We start from the raw sequence: 23,006 nt of genomic DNA on the forward strand, positions 1-23,006 counted from the left end.
ATGGGCCGAATGGCCTCCTTCTGCACTGTAAATTCTGTAAATTCTATGATCCTGTCATTCATACCTCCTCTCAATACATCATTTCTGTCTTCACTTGTTCCCACTGTGACCCCCTTTGGACCTACATCGCCAACCCTTTTATTGTTGAATCTATCATGCCCTCCATCCTATCATAGAACAGCACGTTTGATGTTTTCCCCACTTTCCCCCTTCCACTTGTTTAAAAACAATTCCATATCTAACTTCTTCCAGTTCTGAGAGAGAGTCAGTGATCTGTCAGCTGTTTCTCTCTCTGCAGTTGTTGCCTGACCTGCTGTATTTCCAACACTTTCTGTTTTTATTTCACCATGTTTTGATTAGGCAAACATAAAACTATCCAAACAAGCGGTCCGCTGTTACATATGCAGATGAAACAATCATCTACTTTCCAATGCAACACAGGCTTGTCAGACGAACTTTACACCCCATCTGACTTGCAGCTGTCTCTGGTTGCACGGTCGACCAAAGTTATACTATGGGCTGTGCATTTCAGGGTCTCACACTGAACTCAGCCAGGGAACAACTTCAGGCACGCATGCATCAAGGCATATTTGTGTCACCTTGTAATCACTGAAATATTCTACAGTGAATTTATGCGTCACCCAGTCATATCGATTGTCGTGGTTAAGTGATCGGATCCTTCTCTTTTTTAAAATAAATTTACAGTAGCCAATTACTTTATTTTTCCATTTAAGGGGCAATTTAGCGCGGCCGTCCCACCTAGCCTGTACATCTTTGGGTTGTGGGGCTGAGACCCATGCAGCCACAGGGAGAATGTGCAAACTGCACACAGACCCGGGGCCAGGATCGAACCTGGGACCTCAGCATCGTGAGGCAGCAGTGCTAACTACTGAGCCACCTTGCTGCGCCTGATCTCATCCTTCCTAAAGATGATGTTAACTGTTAACTGAAATGGCGAATTGCTATCCATAGAGACCGAACTGGGTGGAGGGCTTACAATTACCACCTCTTACTGGGACTGGTTTAGCACAGTGGGCTAAACAACTGGCTTGTAATGTAAAAGAAGGCAGCAGCGCAGGTTCAATTCCCGTACCAGCCTCCCCGAATAGGCGCCAGAATGTGGCAACTAGGGGTTTTTCACAGTAACTTCACTGAAGCCTACTTGTGACAATAAGCTATTATTATTAACACAAGATTGATGATACTGAGGCCTGTAACGCTCAATAGTGAATAGGACCTATCCTTCCAGACACCCTCCACGCCCTGTGTGTTCTCCAATTTCTAGGCGGTTATTTAATGTGAAATTGTAAACCTGTTCTTTTGGAAAGCCTGTGCAGTTTTGCTGGAAATCGTGAAAATAAATCGGCGTGATCCTGCAGCGGATTTGGGAATGCAAAAGCAGTTTGTAAATGAAATGAAAATCGCTTATTGTCACAAGTAGGCTTCAAATGAAGTTACTGTGAAAAGCCCCTAGTCGCCACATTCTGGCGCCTGTTCGGGGAGGCTGGTACGTGAATTGAACCCGTGCTGCTGGCCTGCCTTGGTCTGCTTTAAAAGCCAGCGATTTAGCCCAGTGAGCTAAACCAGCCCCTGCCCATGCTCAAAGCCCACCAAAGGGGTACTGTGACACTTGTTAGAGTTGAGCCAAATTTCATATCACTAGAACCAATAATAATAATAATCTTTATTAGTGTCACAAGTAGGCATACATTAAAACTGCACTGAAGTTACGTGAAAAGCCCCAAGTCGCCACATTTCGGCGCCTGTTCGGGTACATGGAGAGAGCATTCAGAGTGTCCAATTCACCTGACAAGCACGTCTTTCGGGGCTTGTGGGAGGAAACCGGAGCAACCCGGAGGAAACCGTCGCAGACATGAGAGGAACGTGGAGACTCTGCACAGACAGTGAGCCAAGCGGGGAATCAAACCTGGGACCCTGGCGCTGTGAAGAAACAGTGCTAACCACTGTGTAAAGCAGTGGAAGCAGAATCTTTGAATATTTTTAAGGCAGAACTAGAAAGACTCTTGATTAACAAGGGGGTGAGAGGTTATCGGAGGTAGGCAGGAGTGTGGGGTTGAGGTTACAATCAGATCAACCATGACCAAGGCAGCACGGTGGCACAGTGGTTAGCACAACTGCTTCACGGCACTGAGGTCCCAGGTTCAATCCCAGCTCTGGGTCACTGTCCGTGTGGAGTTTGCACATTCTCCCCGTGTCTGCGTGGCTTTCGCCCCCACAACCCAAAGATGTGCAGGGTAGGTGGATTGGCCACGCTAACTTACCCCTCAATTCAAAAAAATGAATTGGGTACTCTAAATATATTTTTCGAATGATCAACCATGACCTTATGAAAAGCCAAATGGCCTATACTGCTCCTAAATCATATGTACCCATGTTCATAGTGTTAAGACCATTGAGCTCCTGTGCGCAATGTGTTAAAAAGGCCTACAAAATAATTAATAGGATTCCACTGTGTCTGAATTCATCACCAGACTGTTGGAAATATTAAACTCAAAAGTGTCACAGTGGGTAAAACCCATTCACGCACATGAAATGAAATGAAAATGAAAATGAAAATGAAAATCACTTATTGTCACAAGTAGGCTTCAAATTAAGTTACTGTGAAAAGCCCCTAGTCGACACATTCCGGCGCCTGCTTGGGGAGGCTGGTACGGGAATTGAACCGTGCTGCTGGCCTGCCTTGGTCTGCTTTAAAAGCCAGCGATTTAGCCCAGTGTGCTGATAAGGATAGAATTTTCTCCATCAGAACAGTTTTCGAGTCATAGAATCTTACAGCACAGAATAGGCCCTTAGGCCCATCGCATCTCCGTTGTTCTGATTGCTTAAGACATCGAAAGAAGCAAGGTCATTTCCTTGTATGATAATGGTCTATTCAGGGACTGGGTATGAAGTGATCAAATCAACCACTCTATAGATTTGCAAAAACAGATAAGATTAAAATGTTACAATCAAAACGGAGAGGTTGCGCTAATCATTACCATAGGTGTCATCTTTGTACTTGTGGTGAATGAGATTCACACGGTATTATAAGTTACCAATGTCACTCTGTTCCCATTGTATATATGTACCGATATTGTAAGTGCAGTTGCACGACCTTCCCACCAGGGGAGTAGCTCTGGGAGTACTCGAGAGTTTGTGCTGGGCTGCCCCCTTGGCTCCGCCCAGAACTCCTCCCCCTGGAGCTGCTGTATAAAGATCCGTGCCACAGAGCCAGCCGGCCAGTTCATCGAAAGTTCAACGGCGAACAGGCTGGCTCTGTTGTAAGTATATTAAAACCGCTATTCTAATCCTACAAGCCCGTGTCCGTAGAATTGATGGTTCCATCAGTACTATGCATTTAGATGGAGGAACTTACAAGATATGGGGTTGATCATTTGCACAGACAGGAGCACATTCCCCTCATGTTCTGCTATTCTTTCCCGGGATGTGGGAATCACTGGTCAGGCCGGTATTTGTTCCTCATCCCTAATTGCCCTTGGAATGGGTGGCTTGCTAGGCCATTTCTGAGGGCGATCACGTTGCAATGGATCCGGAGTCCCATGTAGGCCAGACCATGTAAGGATGGCAGATTTCCTTCTCCAAAGGGCATTTGTGAACCTGATGGGTTTTCCTGCTCACCATTTCTGAGACGAGCTTTCAATTCCAAATTTTATTAATTGGATTTAAATTCGAGTAGCTGCCGTGGTGGGATTTGAACCCATGTCCTCGGGTGGGGACATTAACCTGGGCCTTCCAGATTACCTGTCTAGTGACGTTACTGTTATGCCGCCATCCACTGGTTGTAATGAAGACAAGTCAAAGTGAATGCTATATATGGATGGTGTATAAATTGAAGGGAGTTAGGGAGTTGGAGAGCAGTATAAATGAGTACTGTTTGGAATCAAAGGGAACAGTGTACCGATGTTTGTATGTTATCTGTGGTGCAATAAATAGTTCAAGGAACACTGAGTTGTAACTGAGAAGTGAACCTTGCTTATTTTACCCCAGCCAGACGGGTTCAGGTCGGAATCTGGAATTAGCGTGCAAGATGGAAGATGCCAGTTCACCCATCACCTAAACAGATGTAAATTTATGATTCGCAACTACCAGGGAAACCCTTTATTGTACATTCAAAGACTGAAATATGCAACAAGAATTTCAGCTGTATTCTTTTATCTATTTATTTAGCAACGGTTCTGTTTTTATTTTAAGAACGAAGCTAGCACAAAGGTAGAAGTCATTTGCATGTGTTGCGTTTAAAAAGTCTGTTTGTGCATATCTGTGGAGTGTGTGATTTGGTCATTTCCACCTCCTGAGCCAGTGAACAGGGCTGAGCAGAGAACAGCACCCTGGTGTAGTACCGAGGGTGTGTCCATGATGTTGGAGATGCTGCCACCTACACAGAAGGAGATTGCATCTATATTGCCACCTTCACCATCTCAGGACATCCCAAAGCACTTTTCAGCCAATCAAATACTTCTTGAGGTGCAGTAACTTTTGTAATTCGTCAAGTTCTCACAACCAGCAACGGAATAACAACTGTAATAAAGTGATGTTGGTTGAGGGGATAAATGTTGGTTTTTACACTCGTGAGAGCTCCCTCGTGTTCTTTGTGCGATCTTTCATGTCCGTCTGAGAGGGCAGATGGGACCTCAATTTAACAGTTTGTCCAATGCAGCGATCCTTTAGTCCGGCACTGCTGCACTGACGTGCCAACATGGATTACACCCTCCCTCCCCCCCGCGCCCCCGGCCGCCCTCCCATCTCTAGAGTGGAACTTGAACCCACTATCTTCTGACCCAATTTTTTCTGGTTTCCGGCCCAACATTTATCCCTCAATGGCTACGACTCGGACCATAACAATGTTTGAAATGGGAGCTGGATTAGGCCATTTAGCCCTTCAAGCCTGCTGCTGTTCAACAGGATCATCTTCTTCAGTTCTTCCTTCCCCACGGTTTCGCCATTACCTTTAATCCCCTTCGAACCCAAAATTGTATTGGTCTCTATCCTGAACAGAGTCATTGACGGAGCTTCAACAGAACTCTGGGTTCCAAAGTTTCACAATGAAGTAATCTCTCCTCATCTGAAACCTAAATGGCCGACCATCCACCCTGAGACTGCGACTCTGTGTTTTCGGAACCCCAGCCAGGGGGGACATTGTCTCTACATTTCACCCAGATGAAAAATTTTACTTTGTTCCAATTAAAACACCTCTCAATCTGCTTAACTCCGCCCCAGCTGGTATATCGGCCGGAATTCTCTGGCCGTTGGGATTCCCACCCACGGGTTTCCCAGGGTGGCTTCATTGGGATTTCCCATTGACAAGCAGCGGAAAGAGAGAATCCCACCGCCAGTGAACAGCACGACATTGAGAAACACGCGGCTGGGGAAGCGGAGAATCCCGCCCATCGTGCCCAGTTTTGGACACCCGCTTTCAGATGGATGTGAAACACGCTATTTGGTCATCTACCTCGTTGCTGTTTGTGGAATCTTGCCATGCACAAATTGGCTGCTGTATTTATCGACCTAGTAGGCAAATTCCCTCTCCGTGGCTTCGCCATGGTGGAGAGTTAAACAGTTCCATTGATCCCAAGAGCAATGCCGTTGCGCTTTTTGAAGTTCCTGGCAGGGTCACCCATGACGGTAAGGTCAGAGGGGGGAACAAAGCACAATCTGAAACAAGTCCTCAATGGCGGATCAGGTAGAAGATACCCGTATTGGACATTTAGTGCAGAAGGAGGCCATTCGGCCCATTGAGTCTGCACCGACCCACCCAAGACCCTACTTCCACCCTATCCCCGCAACCCAACAACCCCTCCTAACTTTTTTGGTCACTAAGGGCAATTTATCATGGCCAATCCACCTAAACTGCACGTCTTTAGACTATGGGAAGAAGCCGGAGCACCCGGAGGAAACCCACGCAGACACGAGGAGAATGTGCAGACTTCGCACAGACAGTGACCCAGTGGGGAATCGAACCTGGGACCCTGGCACTGTGAAGCCACAGTGCTATCCACTTGTGCTGCCGTGCTGCCCCAAATGTATTCTGCCCCTGTATGTATCAACGGCTGCGATGGTGAATGATGGCTGCAGAGCTCCTAGAACTGGGCCTGCCCTCTGTCAAGGACCAAGTGTCTGCTGATGTCCAATGGCGTGCCCATGATAAAAGATGTCTCGCACCAGGCAGCTACCCACAGGAAGGCAAGAGGAGGTCTGGAAAAGGATCCTGAGAAAGGAATACCAGTCGTCTAGAGTCCAAGGACTGATCCCATCTCCCGGAAACACCTGCGAAGAGTGCAGTCAAAGATAGGGCTCCAGGATCGAGCTTGTCAGCCACACAGGGACCCATCGAACCCATGACCAGTAACACAGAGTATCTTAGGTGGACAATCATACTCGTTACCGAGTGATTGCTGAAGAAGAAGAACTTAGTGACCACACTTCAAAAGTAAGGCCTTGGCTGCGAAGTGCTTTGGAACATCCATACGTCTTTACGGGCATTACATGAATTCACATGCTCCTTCTCTCAATGTCCTGAAATATTTCACAGCCAATGGAATATGTTTTAGTCATTTACTCTCAGGAAGCCGGCATGAGCACCGCGTCTTAACTGCCCGTTCCAAATTGCCCATCCCTCAGCTGATGGGCCTTCTTGAAGCAAGTGCGAGACGTTCAAGGTCACTTCATAGGGTAGGTAAGAATCAATCATTCTGGCGGGGGATTAAGCCAGATCAGATAAGGACAGCGGGTCTTTGTCCCCAAACAGAATTAGTGAACTAGTTACGTTTTTGTAACGATTTAACAGAATTGCAGCCTCTTCATTCATAGCACCTTTTTATTTGGAGATTTTATTTGAACAGAATTCTAATTCTCAATCTGCCATGTTACAGCAACCTGAATACCCATTCACTCAATTTATTAGTCCATACCAATAAACTGATCGGTCCAGTAGCATAATCTGTACAACTTCATGAGTAGTTTGTGAAATATAGTTACTGTTATAAAGCTTAAGTCACAACAGTCAATTTGTGCACAGCAAGTTCTGATGAATAATTAGCAGAGCTGCTTTGGGGATGTTGGTCAAATGACAAACGCTCAGCAATGCGAAGAGTGTCACAAAATCTCTCACAGCCACCTGAACAAGTCTCAGTTTATTGTGTCATCCAAATGAAAGGGCCCATGTCCATGCATCACCCCCATAGTGACAGACTATTATTTATGCAAGTCTCTGATAAACGATGGCCCATTGACTTGGTGACACGCAAATTACCGCTGAACCACTTGATAGCAAAGGATCAAGTCAACTGCAAAAATGTACTTATTGAGAAAAAAGATTTGCATTTGGATGGCATCCTTCAATGGGCAGCACGGTGGTGCAGTCGTCAGCACTGCTGCCTCACGGCGCCGAGGTCCCAGGTTCGATCCCGGACCCGGGTCACTGTCCGGAGTTTGCACGTTCTCCCCGTATCTGCGTGGGTCTCACCCCCACAACCCAAAGAGATGTGCAGGGTCGGTGGATTGGTCACACTAAATTGCCCCTTAATTAGGAAAAAAACTAATTGGGTACTCTAAATTTATTTTTAAAAGGTAGATAGCATCCTTTGTGATCTCAAATGAAGTATTTTTGAATTGTGGTTACTGATTTACTGCAAGAAACAAAGTGACTTAAGGCAACCCAACGTACTTCAGAACAGGAGCCTGATCAAACAAAATTCAACACTGAGTGACATGTGGAGGTATTAGGACAGGTGGGTTCAAATCTTGGTCAAAGAATTGCTCCAGAATATGTGTGTTTGTGTGTGTGTGTGTGTGTGTGGCCATGGAGAGATTTTAAGACCAAATGAAAAATTTGAATGTTAAAATTGAGGCAGATGTTAGACCAATGCCAACAACTCGCCCCAGTATCTTCGACAGCACTGTACAAGCCATGGCCTCCTTCACCCAGAAGGAAAAGGGCAGCAGACACATGGGAACGCCATCACCTGGAGGTTCCCCTCCAAGTCACTCACCATCCATCACTCACCACAGGGCAGCACGGTAGCATTGTGGATAGCACATTGCTTCACAGTTCCAGGGTCCCAGGTTTAATTCCGGCTTGGGTCACTGTCTGTGCGGAGTCTGCACATCCTCCCTGTGTGTGCGTGGGTTTCCTCCGGGTGCTCCGGTTTTCTCCCACAGTCCAAAGATGTGCAGGTTAGGTGGATTGGCCATGATAAATTGCCCTTAGTGTCCAAAATTGCCCTTAGTGTTGGGTGGGGTTACTGGGTTATGGGGATAAGGTGGAGGTGTTGACCGTGGGTAGGCTGCTCTTTCCAAGAGCCGGTGCAAACTCGATGGGCCGAATGGCCTCCTTCTGCACTGTAAATTCTATGATAATCTATGATCCTGACTTGGAAATACATCCCAGTTCCTGCACTGTCGCTGAATCAAAACCCTTGGCTTCCCTCCCCAGCAGCACCACAGGTGCACCTACACCACATGGACCGCTGTGGTTCAGGAGGGCAGCTCGCCTCCCCCTTCTCAAGGGCAATTAGCAGAGGGCAATGGATGTTCATCTGGCCAGCGGCATCCACATCCCATGAAAGAGTTAAAAGAATCTCAGCCGGGGGTCCGATTGCTTGCCAAAAACTACAAACAGTTTGGTTCAGCCAGAGATAGTCGCCAAGGAGAGGATTGAAGTTGGTGGCTAAGGAATGGTGGGGACCAAACAGTACTCTCCAGGTTACTGTGACCAGAGGTAATCTGTTCCCATTCCCCCCCCCCCACCCCCCTGCTCCTCTCCCCCATCCGCAGCTCCCGTGGAAACTGACCACATTCGTGTGTTGAAAGCACCAGCTGCCAAACTGACGGATGGTCCGCCTCCCCCAAAGTCTTTTGTTCTTGAGGCTCAGTTTCGAAACACATCACCTTCTTGTCAACACAATTTCTCAATCCTATTGCTGCATGACTTCGAAACGGTGTCTGGTTAGAATCACAGCGATAAGTTGAACAGCGGCCTGTCAATATCCCTTTGACTTCCCTTGGCTGCAGTGATACATTGGAAATCGTCACTACAAACAGCGGCCATCGAACCAGCCAACTGTCTGATAATGTTATTAGTCATGGCGAGATTTTCTGAATTAATAGGCCTTACAATAATCAGTATAGGTTGACATGACCCTTTACATTACAATATGGATGTTCTCTGCCAAAAAGCGAATGAGTCAGAAATAGAGGGACCAGCTCTTTCTGTAGAATCCTTGCAGTTTTTTGCCTCCCAATTTTTGACAAAGTTCGTAAACCGAGGACATTGACCCTTCCTCTCAGCTGTTTGGACACCGACAGGCCCGCTGAATATGTGCAGCTTTTTTCACTTTTCAATTCAGGTCCGGAACTTTTCTGCTTCTGTTTATATAGAGGGGCAGCACGGTGGCACAGTGGATAGCACTGTTGCTTCACAGCACCAGTGACCTGTGTTCGATTCCCGGCTTGGGTCAGTGTCTGTGCGGAGTCTGCACGTTCTCCCCGAGTCTGCGTGGGTTTCCTCCCGACGCTCCCGTTTCCTCCCACTAGTTCCGAAAGACGTGCTTGTTAGGTGAATTGGACATTCTGAATTCTCCCTCCGTGTACCCGAACAGGAGCCGGAATGTGGCGACTAGGGGATTTCACAGTAACTTCACTGCAGTGTTAATGCAAGCCTACTTGTGACAATAATAAAGATTATTATAAAGATGCAGATTGCCTGCCGGCAATAGTGACTTCCCGAAGGAACGAGGGATATTTATTTTCATTAGAGGCAACAGCAGCAGTTTACATTTATGCAGCCATCCACCCTTCACAGAGCACCAACAACTGAAACTCTCTCCAGATCTATGAGCGCTCTGTCACTACCGCTACAGAAAAGCAGTTTGCAATCAGTCTCTTTTCAACGCAGTTGCCATCTGTATCCATGTCTGGAATCCTGATTTTGATTTACCGCAGGGTCTGGGGAACAATGGGAGTTTAGCGAATCCATAGAACTGCAAAGATCTCATCACAGGAGGAACATATGGCCCATTGTCCCTCTGCCAGTGTTAGATCTTCACTCTGAGCTGCCAACCCTAATCCCATTTCCCTGACTGAACGTGGGCACGAGGGGTGAACAAGCGTCCAGGAATGTGCAGATTTAACCAGTTGGCTAATGACACATTATCGCTGACCTTAAAGGGGAACAAAATACTTCAGTATGATTCACGAGGAGATTATCTGCACATGATTTGTGGAGCTACTGAAGAAGTTCTGTATTGTCAGAGAGCTGTGTTAAATTGAGCCCCCTTCGTCCCCATTTATCCCACCATGTGCATGTCAATTTATTTTTAAACGTATCTTCAAACACACTTTTTTCCCCTTCAAGAAATAAGCTCGTTGAACCGGGTTAGGAATTCTCCTTCCGTGGCCAACGAGTCCTGTCGTTGTACTTGAACCTGGATATTCTGGTCCAGAGGTTGGCACCGTGTTCCAATTAAGGGGCAATTCAGCATGGCCAGTCCACCTACCCTGCACATAGAACAGTACAGCACAGAACAGGCCCTTCGGCCCTCGATGTTGTGCCGAGCCATGATCACCCTACTCAAACCCACGTATCCACTCTATACCCGTAACCCAACAACCCCCCCTTAACCTTACTTTTTAGGACACTACGGGCAATTTAGCATGGCCAATCCACCTAACCCGCACATCTTTGGACTGTGGGAGGAAACCGGAGCACCCGGAGGAAACCCACGCACACACGGGGAGGAAGGGCAGCACGGTGGCTCAGTAGGTTAGCACTGCAGTCTCACGGCGCTGAGGTCCCAGGTTCGATCCCGGCTCTGGGTCACTGTCCGTGTGGAGTTTGCACATTCTCCCCGTGTTTGCGTGGGTTTCGCCCCCACAACCCAAAGATGTGCAAGGTAGGTGGATTGAACACGCTAAATTGCCCCTTAATTGGAAAAAATTAATTGGGTACTCTAAATTTAAAAAAAAAACACACGGGGAGGACGTGCAGACTCCACACAGACAGTGACCCAGCCGGGAATCGAACCTGGGACCCTGGAGCTGTGAAGCATTTATGCTAACCACCATGCTACCGTGCTCCCCAAAAGCATATTAGTGAACCAGATGAGTTTTTTACAACATTGGTTTCATGGTAATCATTCCATTTTTAATTCCAGACTTTTATTGAACTAAAAATTTTACCATCTGCCCCTGATGGGATTTGAAAACAGGTCCCTAGAGCATTATGCTGGGTCCCAGGGTTAGGGGTCGCGTGACAATACCCCTACGCCACCACCTTCCCTAATCTTTGGGTTGTGGGGGGGGGGGGGGGGGGTGAGACCCACACAGACAGGGGCAGAATGTGCAACCTCCACACAGTCAGTGACCCGGGGCCAGGATCGAACCTGGGACCTCAGCGCCGCGAGGCTGCAGTGCTAACCACTGCGCCACCGTGCTGCCTCTCGGTGACAACCCATGAAAAGCATTTAGTAAGCTGTAAAGTGCTTTAGAACGCCGTGGGGTTGTGAAAGATGCTATCTGAATGTAAATTCTTTCAATCTCTGTAGCTTTATATGGGGACTGTGAAACTTGGCGTGAGTTTCCTTATTTGACCGCAGAAGAAAGTCCAAATGTGCTAGCAGACAAGAACTGATGCTATCAAACAAAATGGGCTGAATAAAACAAGCCAGGAAGCTTTATAGTGTTCCATTTCTTTAAAGTAGTCATTCGTCTGTTTGATATGATATATTAAATAATATTAAAGATAAACATCAGATAGAGAGTTGCCAATTTGCAAAGATTAATTGGACCAAACCCCAATTTGTTCTTTTTTATCCCCCAAAATATTGCATCTCAGCAGCTTGAGTGAAATGACCTGTCACGTGCCTTATTGAGCGACTGCTGATTTTGAGCAGTTTTGTTACGACAGAACTTTTTGAAGAAGTACTTGCTGTAAAACGTTCCAGCTTCACACCATTAAATTATCTCAAAGTGCTTGCCGCAGTGAAACACTCTGTGAAGCATTGTGGCAGTAGTGAATGGATACTTGTCCATTCATTGTCCACCAGGCGCGTGAGCAATGGACAGTTAATCTGTTGCTTTTGCTGGTATTGATTGAAGGAACAATGTCGAAATTTCTCCGAATCGTACCATGGGATCTGTAACCATTCTGCCTTAAAAGACAGAGCGAAGCTCAGCTCAGAAATTCATGCAGAGGGGAATGAAAGGACGGTATATGCTGCTATCAGCGATAAAAACATCACAAAACCAGGGCAGAATCAGTCAACCGGAAAATAAACTGAACAATATTCTCAAAGTATCCCAACACATCAAATATGGGGGGGGGGCGGGTCTTTGTTGTGGCTGTAAAGAGAAAGAATAGGATGTGACGCACGTCGACTTCGTATCGTGCAGGGGGTTTATTTCAATAAGACCATAAGACATAGGAGCAGAATTAGGCCACTTGGCCCATCGAGTCTGCTCCGCCATTCAATCATGGCTGATATTTTCTCATCCCCATTTTCCTGCCTTCTCCCCATAACCCCTGATCCCCTTATTAATCGAGAACCTATCTATCTCTGTCTTCAAGACACTCAGTGAATTGGCCTCCACAGCCTTCTGCGGAAAAGAGTTCCACAGATTCACCACCCTCTGGCTTAAGAAATTCCTCCTCATCTCTGTTTTAAAGGATGTTCCCTTTAATCTGAGATGGTGTCCTCTGCTTCTAGTTTTTCCTCCAAGTGGAAACATTCTCTCCACGTCCACTCTATCCAGGCCTCGCTGTATCTTCCAAGATGGTGCTCAAACAGGGTACAAGGGTGAACTCCAGAGACGCCTGTAAAACGCTCCAAAGATGTCATTGCGTAACACGTGACATTACACCAGCCAACATGGATTAGTGAAAGAGAAATCATGTTCGGCAAATCTGTTGGGAGTTTTTTGAGGATGTTACTTGCAGATGGAGAACCAGTGGACGTGGTGCACTTGGATTTTTAGAAGACTTTTGATAAGGTCCCACACAAGAGGTTAGTCAGCAGAATTAGAGCACACGGGATTTGGGGTAATATACCGACATGGATTGAGGGTTGGTTAACAGACAGTAGGAATAAAGGGTCATTTTCAGGATGACCAGCTGTGACTAGTGGGGGTACCACAAGGATCATGGCCACAGCTATTCTCAATCTATAACAATGACATGGATGTCGAAACCAATTGTAATATTTCAGAATTTGCAGATGACACAACATTAGATGGAAGTGTAAGTTGTGAGGAGGGATGCAAGGAGGCTTCAGGGGAATTTGGACAGGCTCAATGAATGGGCAAAAATGTGGAAGATGGAATATAATGTGCAAAGTGTAGAAAAACAGAAAGGCAGGCATAAAGATCGTAAGGCCATAAGATTTCAAAAGGCCTTTGATAAGGTGCCACACAGGAGGCTGCTGAGTAAGGTGAGGGCCCATGGTGTTCGATGTGAGCTACTGGCATGGGTTGAGGATTGGCTGTCTGACAGAAGGCAGAGAGTTGGGATAAAAGGTTCTTTTTTCGGAATGGCAGCCGGTGACCAGCGGTGTCCCACAGGGTTCAGTGTTGGGGCCGCAGCTGTTCACCATATATAATGATCTGGATGAAGGGACTGGGGCATTCTAGCGAAGTTTGCTGATGATACAAGTTAGGTGGTCAGGCAGGTAAGTGCTGAGGAAGTGGGGGAGGCTGCAGAAGGATCTAGACAGTTTGGGAGAGTGGTGCAGGAAATGGCTGATGCATTTCAACGTGAGAAATGTGAGGTCTTGCACTTTGGAAAAAAGAATCCAAGCATAGACTACTTTCTAAACGGTGAGAAAATTCATAATGCCAAAGTACAAAGGGATCTGGGAGTGCTAGTCGAGGATTCCCTAAAGGTAACCATGCAGGTTGAATCCGTATTAGAAAGCGATGCTATGTTGTCATTTATCTCAAGAGGGTTGGAATATAAAAGCAGCGATGTGCTACTGAGCCTTTATAAGGCTCTGGTTAGGCCCCATTGGAGTACTGTGTCCAGTTTGGGCCCCACATCTCAGGAAGGACATACTGGCACTGGAGCGTGTCCAGCGTGAGATTCACACGGATGATCCCTGGAATGGGCGGGTTCTAGCATATGAGGAACGGCTGGGCGTTCCTGGGATTGTATTCATTGGAGTTCAGAGGTTAAGGGGAGATCTATAGAAAACTTACAAGCTAATACATGGCTTAGAAAGGATGGACGCAAAGAAACTGTTTCCGTTAGGCGAGGAGTCGAGGGACCCTGGGCACAGCCTTAGAATTAGAGGGGGGTAAATTCAAAACAGAAATGCGGAGACATTTCTTCAGCCAGAGCAGTGGTTGGCCTGTGGAATTTTCATTGCCGCAGAGTGCAGTGGAGGCCGGGACGCTAAATGCTTCAAGGCAGAGATAGAGAGAGAGAAATCTTGCTGTCGGAGGACTTAAGGGCGTATGGGGAGAATGCCTGGGAGGTGGAGTTGAAAGGCCCATCAGCCATGATTGAATGGCGGAGTGGACTCGATGGGCCGAATGGCCTACTTCCACCTCTATGTCTTATGGTCTTATGGTACTTAAGAAGTAGGAACAGGAGAAGGCCATTCAGCCCTTCGAGCCTGCTCTGCTATTTAACAAGAACATGGCTGATCTAACACTCAATCCACTTTCTCGTCTTCTCTCCGCAACCCTTAATTCCCTACTGATAAAAACCTATCGATCCTAGAGTAATGAATTCAAAAGATTCCCCACTCTTGCGGGCAGGCGGACTATTCATTTATCTTATTTCTTATGCAACGTGCATTAAGATATAGAACACTTAATTTTGTTTTTCTACCACTTTTCCAGACACTAAGTCCACCTCTAGGGGCGATAGAGCCACTGTCTGTTTCTTGCCTTTTATTACCATGTCTTCCTCCCTTGCTTTCACTTTTTCTGTCTTTTGTTTCGAACCCAGTCTCCATCTCCTCTAACTCCCTGCTCAGGTATTCACCCCCTGCCATACTAAGTTAAAGACTCTCCAATAGCACCAGCAAACACCCCTGCAAGGATATTGGTCCCATTCCTGTTGGGGATATTTGTTAAATGGTGAGAGGGTGGAAAATGTCCAAAGGGACCTGTGCGCTCTTGTTCATGAGATACCAAAAGCTATCGTTCAGCAAGTCTTCTTCTTCGGCGATCACTCACTAACGAGGATGATTGTCCACCTAAGAAACTCTGTGTTACTGGTTATGGGTTCAGGGGGTCCTTGTGCGGCTGATGACCCCAAATCTACAGCCAGACCTTCGACCGCACACTTCGCAGGTGTTTCCGGGAGGTGGGATGAGCCCTTGTATTCCAGGTCCTTCCTCGGGCTCCTTTTCCAGGACTCCTCTTGCCGTCGGGTGTCCTCAAAGAATTATGTCCCTTCAATCAGAAGGTTCCTCCAAGTAGGTCTCTTCTGAGCAAGGGGTCTCCAAGGCATTAATGACTGTGTTGCGTTTGGCCTTCAGAGCAAGGAGATTTCAGCATAGGAGTCATTATGTCATGCTACAATTGTATCGGGTCCTGGTGAGACTGCACCTGGACATTGTGTACAATTTTACTCTCCTTATCTAAGGAAGGATGTATTTGCCGTAGAGGGAGTGCAAAGGAGGCTCACCAGACTAACCCCTGGGATGGCGGGACTGCCTTATGAAGAGGGATTGAAGAAACTGTGTCTGCATTGTCTGGAATTTTCAAGAATGAGGGGCAATCTCATTGAAACTTACAAAGTTATTGCAGGCTGTTGTCATGATATGCAGACATGCACATAATGAGATACAGACAGGCAGCTAATGAACACAGAGAACAGGACATAACCAATCAGCAGGCAGAACACTTGGGGGTGGTTTCCCACTATAAAAGGCATGAGGCACTCACACTCTGCCTCTTTCCACTGGGGACATCTACAGAGTGAGTCAGGGTGTATATATCACATAACACCTACAGCACGTGGCTAAGAGCTACTCTGGTTCAGGCAGACAGAGTAATCACACTTAGGTTAGCAGAGAGTCGAACTCACAGAGAACTGTGCTAACTGTGCTACTGGTTCAATAAATCAAATTGAACTAACTTCAAGGTCCGGAGTATATTTCAGTTATAGCTGCATCCAGTTGCAGCCCGTTTTATCTGAGTGTACTTAACACGACAGGCATGACATGGTAGTTGTGGATTGGATGTTTCTCCAGGCTGGTGAGCCTAAAATCAGGAGGTACAGGCCTCACAATAACGGGCAAGACATTTAATACTGAGATGAGGAGGAATTTCTTCACTTTGTGGGCTGTGAATTGTTGCAATCCTCGACCCCTGAGGCCTCTGGAAACTCAATCACTCAGCATGTTTTAGACAGAAATCGATAGACATCAAGGGAGATGGACATAGTAAGGAAAAATGACATACAGATAGACAATTAGCCATGATCTGTTTGAATGGAGAAGGAGGCTCGACAGGCCGAATGGCCTACTCTTGCGCCTATTTCTGATTTTACAATGCATCGCCACATTTTCTGTATTGCAGACAGTGGAAACACTTTCAAAGTTCTCCAACGACTGTGAAACAGTTTGGGGCATTATTAAATCCGGTGCCATATAAATGCAACTTCTTAAATGAAATTCCTCAGTCCCTATTGTAATAAAAGCGAAAACAAAATACAAAAACAAAATTTGCATCCCCCAAAGACAGAAATACCACTGCGCAAATGCAAACTATTTTATTTAGGCTGAGGTATTTTCAGAATTAGCATGGCTGGCTCTGTGTTCCTTTTTGAAACCAGTGCCGTCGATTTAACTGTGACAAGAGCCAGCGTTCGCTGCTGGGCTTCGAAAAAGCCAAGTGTTTGTTGGCCAATGTTTATTATTTCGCGACAGATACACAAGGGATCGGAACTGTGGAACTGGAGGTCAAACCCTTGCATCTGCCAAGGCTGTTTAATCGCTCCAGTTCAGCGCCAAGAGATTATCATCGGCAAGAGTGAAGCAGCTACCAAAGGACCCAAATTTTAGGCAGAGTCTGTAACTTTTACCTTGTGAATCAGGGTGGCTTAGCTACACATATTGACAAATCACAGGCAAGATAGCTATGGTTTTCAACCCAATTATTTTTTAGATAGGATTTTATATAGAAACAGGCCAATCAGCCCATCTGGTCCATGTTGGTGATAATGCCCACATAATAATAATAATTTTTATTATTGTCACAAGTAGGCTTACAGTAACACTGCAACGAAGTTACAGTGAAAACCCCTCGTCGCCACATTTCGGCCCCTCTGCGAGTACACAGAATGTACACATAATGTCCAATTCACCTAACAAGCACATCTTTCGGGACTTGTGGGAGGAAATCGGAGCACCAGCAGGAAACCCACGCAGACACGGGGAGAACGTGCAGACTCCGCATACACAGTGACCCAGTGGGGAATCGAACCTGGGACCCTGGCGCACTATGCTACCGTGCCACACATAAAACTTCTCTCCCCCAACTTTCATCTCACCCTATCAATATATCTTTATATTCCTGTCCCCTTCCTGTACTTTTCTCAATTCCCCTTAAAAACATCAATGCTGGCCACATTGATGACTTCTTGCAATGAGTTCCACATTCTCACCTCTCTTTGGGTAAAGAAATTTCTCTGAAATTCCTTGTTGGATTTACTGGTGAATATTGGGACTTATATTAACGGTCTCTAGTTCTGCTTCCAACACCCCACCCAGCCCCACTCCAACCTGCCCAACCTCCCCCAGACTCAGAAGATCACAGAAAGCTGATGGTGGCTTCTGTGTACATGAAGAATAGGTGAAACTACCCAAATGTTGGGTTATGTTATGGGACTAATACCCCAGAATTCTGGACTGATAACCCTAGAGTGTGCGACTTGAAATCCCACTATGGCAGTCTGAGAATTTCAATGCAGATTTTTTTTTTAAGGCTATGAAATAAGAAGCTGGTAATAACAAAGGTGACTAAGAAGTTGTGGGCTTTTACATAGAACATAGAACAGTACAGCACAGAACAGGCCCTTCGGCCCTCGATGTTGTGCCGAGCCATGATCACCCTACTCAAACCCACGTATCCACCCTATACCCGTAACCCAATAACCCCCCCCCTTAACCTTACTTTTTAGGACACTACGGGCAATTTAGCATGGCCAATCCACCTAACCTGCACATCTTTGGACTGTGGGAGGAAACCGGAGCACCCGGAGGAAACCCACGCACACACGGGGAGGACGTGCAGACTCCACACAGACAGTGACCCAGCCGGGAATCGAACCTGGGACCCTGGAGCTGTGGAGCATTTATGCTAACCACCATGCTACCGTGCTGCCCCTTATCAAGCCTTAGCCACTTCTTTAATATTCTTCAGAGAAGGAAGGTTGAGTCCTTGCCCAGTCTGAGTCAATATGTGACACCAGCCCCACATCGGTGTTCATATGTTCCGCAGACGTGCTCGAGCATTAGCAGAAGGAAGGTTAAACTCTCACCTTTCCCGCGCCTTTCCCAGTAAAGTGACTGAATTCTAAGATGTGTCTGCACCCTCGATTGTCCACTTGCACAATACGCACAGGTAAGTTCACCGATCGGGGTTTCAACCCTCGAGAGATTTTGCGGGAATGGAAACCCCACCAATGGCGAGGGTTAACAAAGGGCAGACTGGCGCACGTGTGTGTATGATCTGGCATTACGGTGAGACAGATGCTCACTTGCAATCACATGCAAATTTTTAAGTAAAAGGAGCTTATTCCCGTCATCTCTGCTTGCTGTTGCTTGTTCTATGTGTCAGTGGACTGTAAATGGTTTGATAAACAGAAAGTCTTTTAGAACATGCAAAAGTTATTATTGTGGCGATTCCGCCACAATACGGTCGCATACTAAAGGGGTCCTACAATTGTTTTATATGCACATTTTATTTATACGTACAAAATACATATAAAATCTGCACATAAAGTACAAAAAAAAATATTTGTTATATATGCACACGGCTACTGCAGCCACATGTACTGTTGAGAAAGTTCAGGTAATGTGTTATTGGAGACAATAACATTGTTATTGGAATAAATAAGACTGAACTCTGAAAACATGTTGGAGATTGTCACAAACCCAAGAACCAAAGGCACGGGTTCATGTGCAGAAGAGTAAATAAGGACAAAGGATTCAGCTTGCTCATCAAGCGGAAAAGGCTATCCTGGAGTGTCAGTACAAGAAGTTGCATGTAAATTAGGTCAATATTTAAGCAAGTGGACAATCGAGGGTGCAGGCACATCTTATAATTCAGTCACTTTAGGCAGAGTCAGTGGTGTAGTCGTGGTATTGTCACTGGCTGGGTAGCGTGGGGGCCCAGAGTAATGCTCTGGGGGGATGGGTTCAAATCCCGCCACGGCAGCTGGTGGAATTTAAAATCAATACCTCCGCAAGCCTCAGTAATGGTTATTCCCTCTTACCTGCCCTCTGAAATGGCCGAGCAAGTAGCTCCATTCAAGGGTAATTAGGGACTGGCAACGAACGCTGGTCTTTAGGTGACACCCAAATCCCATGAGGTATTTTATTTTAAATGACTTCCCTGTGGTAAAGCGTTCAAAGCATTTGAGTTCAAAGCATTTAAAGTCTTATCAGTAGCCAAAAATCTGCATCTTTTCTGTCACTACAACTTTACTATTGTTCCTGTCTAGATACTTTATATACTTCACATATACTTTATAGATACAAATTGGACTGTGGACATGGTGATGTAATGGTATGTAAGAAATGATTCTGTGATTATACAGAATGATACCAAATTATTCAACCTAAAGTTGAAGATAAGAACTGTAAATTTATTTTTGCTAATTCTGAACATTATACTTGCCATATAAACCAATTTGAAGTTCAACATATGCTCATATAATTAGCTGTGAAATTTCAGCATTAATTATCAGTCAAATTTGTGGGCAATGCACTGACTTTATAATAATAATCTTTATTAGTGTCACAAGTAGACTGACATTAACACTACTGTGAAAATGCCCCAGTCGCCACACTCTGGCGCCTTGCTCGGGTACACTGAGGGAGAATTCAGAATGTCCAATTCACCTCACAAGCACGTCTTTCGGGACTTGCGGGAGGAAACCGGAGCACCCGGAGGAAACCCACGCAGACACGGGAAGAATGTGGAGACTCTGCACAGAGACTGACCCAAGCCGGGAATCGAACCTGGGAGCCTGGCATTGTGAAGTAACTGTGCTAACCACTGTGCTACAGGTTTATATTCACTTCTTCACATTATTACAGTGCGATTGTTAATCCTATTTCCAGGTTTCATTGCCGAAAGGGTTTGCAACTGTGGTAACACAGTGGACTGGGGAAATTGTACACATTAATATTAACCAGTGATAGCAAGTATTTGGGAACACGTATTTGGTATATAAAAAGGTAATATAGATGGGATAACTTACCAGGAATGGACCCCAACAAATGCAGGAGACGCACATTATTGTCATTAACTGGACCAACATTTCTACATGGTGCGATTTTCCTTGCCGGTGGGGTTTGCTCTTGATTCGAGCTCTCACCAGAGTCACGCAACTAATCGTATTGCACAGGAAGGAAATGCCAAGGGCAGTCAATCCAAAGGAGGAGAACAGGAGCAGAATTCCGCTGTCCAACCCGGATTTGAAGTCGCTTGTTCTTAGAAAGCACCAGGTGTTGGTGCACTGGACTGTATATGCCCCGAAGCCAGTCAAGGGAAGCAGAGCGATGACCAGCGCAAAGAGCCAAGTGCCACCCAGGATGAACATGGCACGGTGGGCAGTCACCTTGGCAGAATGTAAAAGGGGTTGTGTGATGCCCAGGCACCGCTCAATCGCCATGACGCTGCCAAGGAGCAAAGCCGAAAGGCCAAAGAAAACCATGCTGGTTCCTAGGAATGGGCAAAGTCTGTCCGAGGAGTCGATTTTTTCCCAGTCCTTGCCCAGTACATACACTCTGATCGTTATTGCCCCGGTGATGATGTGCCCCAAGCAGTCCGTGAAAACCAGCCCACTGGCGAACAGCAGGAAGGACGCTCTCCATTTCTGCCAGAATCTTTTGTAGGCTTTCACTAGAATCCCCAAGGCCAAGCAATTCGATAGAATCCCAATGGTCATGAATACGATGGGAATACGGACGGCTCCCGGCTGAGTGGCACAGGTGTCGTTCTGAGTCGAGCTGTTGCTGGTGTTGGACATTGTGCTGTAAAGACCCATTCACCATCGTGTCTCAGATTCCATCCTGCAGTTCCCGTCCAGGGCGGTGACCTGCAACCAAGACCAGATATTAGAAAGGGCGTGTCTTCATCCTGGAGTCTGGACTTGGGCAGGGACAATGAGCCAGAGACAGGGACAGTGAGCCAGCGGCTGGGACAATGAGCCAGAGGCAGTGACAGTGAGCCAGAGGAAGTGACAGTGAGCCAGTGGCAGGGACAGTGAGCCAGTGGCAGGGACAGTGAGCCAGCGGCTGGGACAGTGAGTCAGAGGCAGGGACAGTGAGCCAGGGCCAGGGACAATGAGCCAGGCCCAGGGACAATGAGCCAGAGGCAGTGACAGTGAGCCAGGGCCAGGGACAGTGAGCCAGAGGCAGTGACAGTGAGCCAGGGCCAGGGACAGTGAGCCAGGGCCAGGCAGAATGATCCAGGGGCAGGGACAATGAGCCAGAGGCAGGGACAGTGAGCCAGGGCCAGGGACAATTAGCCAGAGGCAGGGACAGTGAGCCAGTGGCTGGGACAGTGAGCCAGGGCCAGGGACAATGAGCCAGAGGCAGTGACAGTGAGCCAGAGGCAGGGACAATGAGCCAGGCCCAGGGACAATGAGCCAGAGGCAGTGACAGTGAGCCAGAGACAGGGACAGTGAGCCAGGGCCAGGCAGAATGAGCCAGGGGCAGGGACAGTGAGCCAGAGGCAGGGACAGTGAGCCAGAGGCAGGGACAGTGAGCCAGCGGCAGAGACAGTGAGACAGTGGCAGAGACGGTGAGCCAGTGGCAGGGACAGTGAGCCAGTGGCAGAGACGGTGAGCCAGTGGCAGGGACAATGAGCCAGTGGCAGGGACAATGAGCCAGTGGCAGGGACAATGAGCCAGTGGCAGGAGCAGTAAGCCAGAGACAGTGACAGTAAGCCAGAGGCAGGGACGGTGAGCCAGTGGCAGGGACAGTGAGCCAGCGGCAGAGACAGTGAACCAGCAGCTGGGCCAGTGAACCAGAGGAAGGGACAGTGAGCCAGAGACAGGGACAGTGAGCCAGTTGCAGGGACAGTGAGCCAGCGGCAGAGACAGTGAACCAGCAGCTGGGCCAGTGAACCAGAGGAAGGGACAGTGAGCCAGAGGCAGGGATAGTGAACCAGAGGCAGGGACAGTGAACTAGCGGCATGTACAGTGAGCCAGGGGCAGGGACAGTGAGCCAGTGGCAGGGACAGTGAACCAGGGGCTGGGATAGTGAGACAGAGACAGTGAGCCAGAGGCAGGGACAGTGAGCCAGTGGCAGGGACATTGAGCCAGTGGCAGGGACATTGAGCCAGTGGCAGGAGCAGTAAGCCAGAGGTAGGGACAGTGAGCTAGCACCTGGGACAGTGAGCCAGTGGCAGAGGCAATGAGCCAGCAGCAGGGCCAGTGAACCAGAGGAAGGGACAGTGAGCCAGAGGCAGGGATAGTGAACCAGAGGAAGGGACAGTGAACCAGAGGCAGGGACAGTGAGCCAGCGGTAGGGACAGTGAACCAGGGGCTGGGACAGTGAGACAGAGGCAGTGACCATGAACCAGAGGCAGGGACAGTGAACCAGAGGAAGGGACAGTGAACCAGAGGAAGGGACAGTGAACCAGAGGCAGGGACAGTAAGCCAGGGGCAGGGACAGTGAGCCAGGGGCAGGGAGAGTGAGCCAGGGGCAGGGACAGTGAGCCAGGGGAAGGGACAGTGAGCCAGGGGCAGGGAAAGTGAGCCAGGGGCAGGGAAAGTGAGCCAGGGGCAGGGACAGTGAGCCAGGGGC

At 47.5% G+C, this 23,006-nt stretch overlaps 1 protein-coding gene across 1 annotated transcript in view; it reads right to left on the reverse strand.

Moving 5' to 3' along the window:
* LOC119964357 (prostaglandin F2-alpha receptor-like) overlaps positions 1–23,006 on the reverse strand; it is a 39,332-nt gene that overhangs the window by 10,579 nt on the left and 5,747 nt on the right. Inside the window, exon 2 of the mRNA XM_038793732.1 lies at positions 20,453–21,292. Coding sequence (XP_038649660.1) covers positions 20,453–21,241 — 789 coding nt within the window. The 5' untranslated portion in view covers positions 21,242–21,292. The remainder of the gene's footprint in view (positions 1–20,452; positions 21,293–23,006) is intronic.

This window comes from Scyliorhinus canicula, chromosome 4 (genome assembly GCF_902713615.1).
Source record: "Scyliorhinus canicula chromosome 4, sScyCan1.1, whole genome shotgun sequence".
Lineage (NCBI taxonomy): Eukaryota > Metazoa > Chordata > Chondrichthyes > Carcharhiniformes > Scyliorhinidae > Scyliorhinus > Scyliorhinus canicula.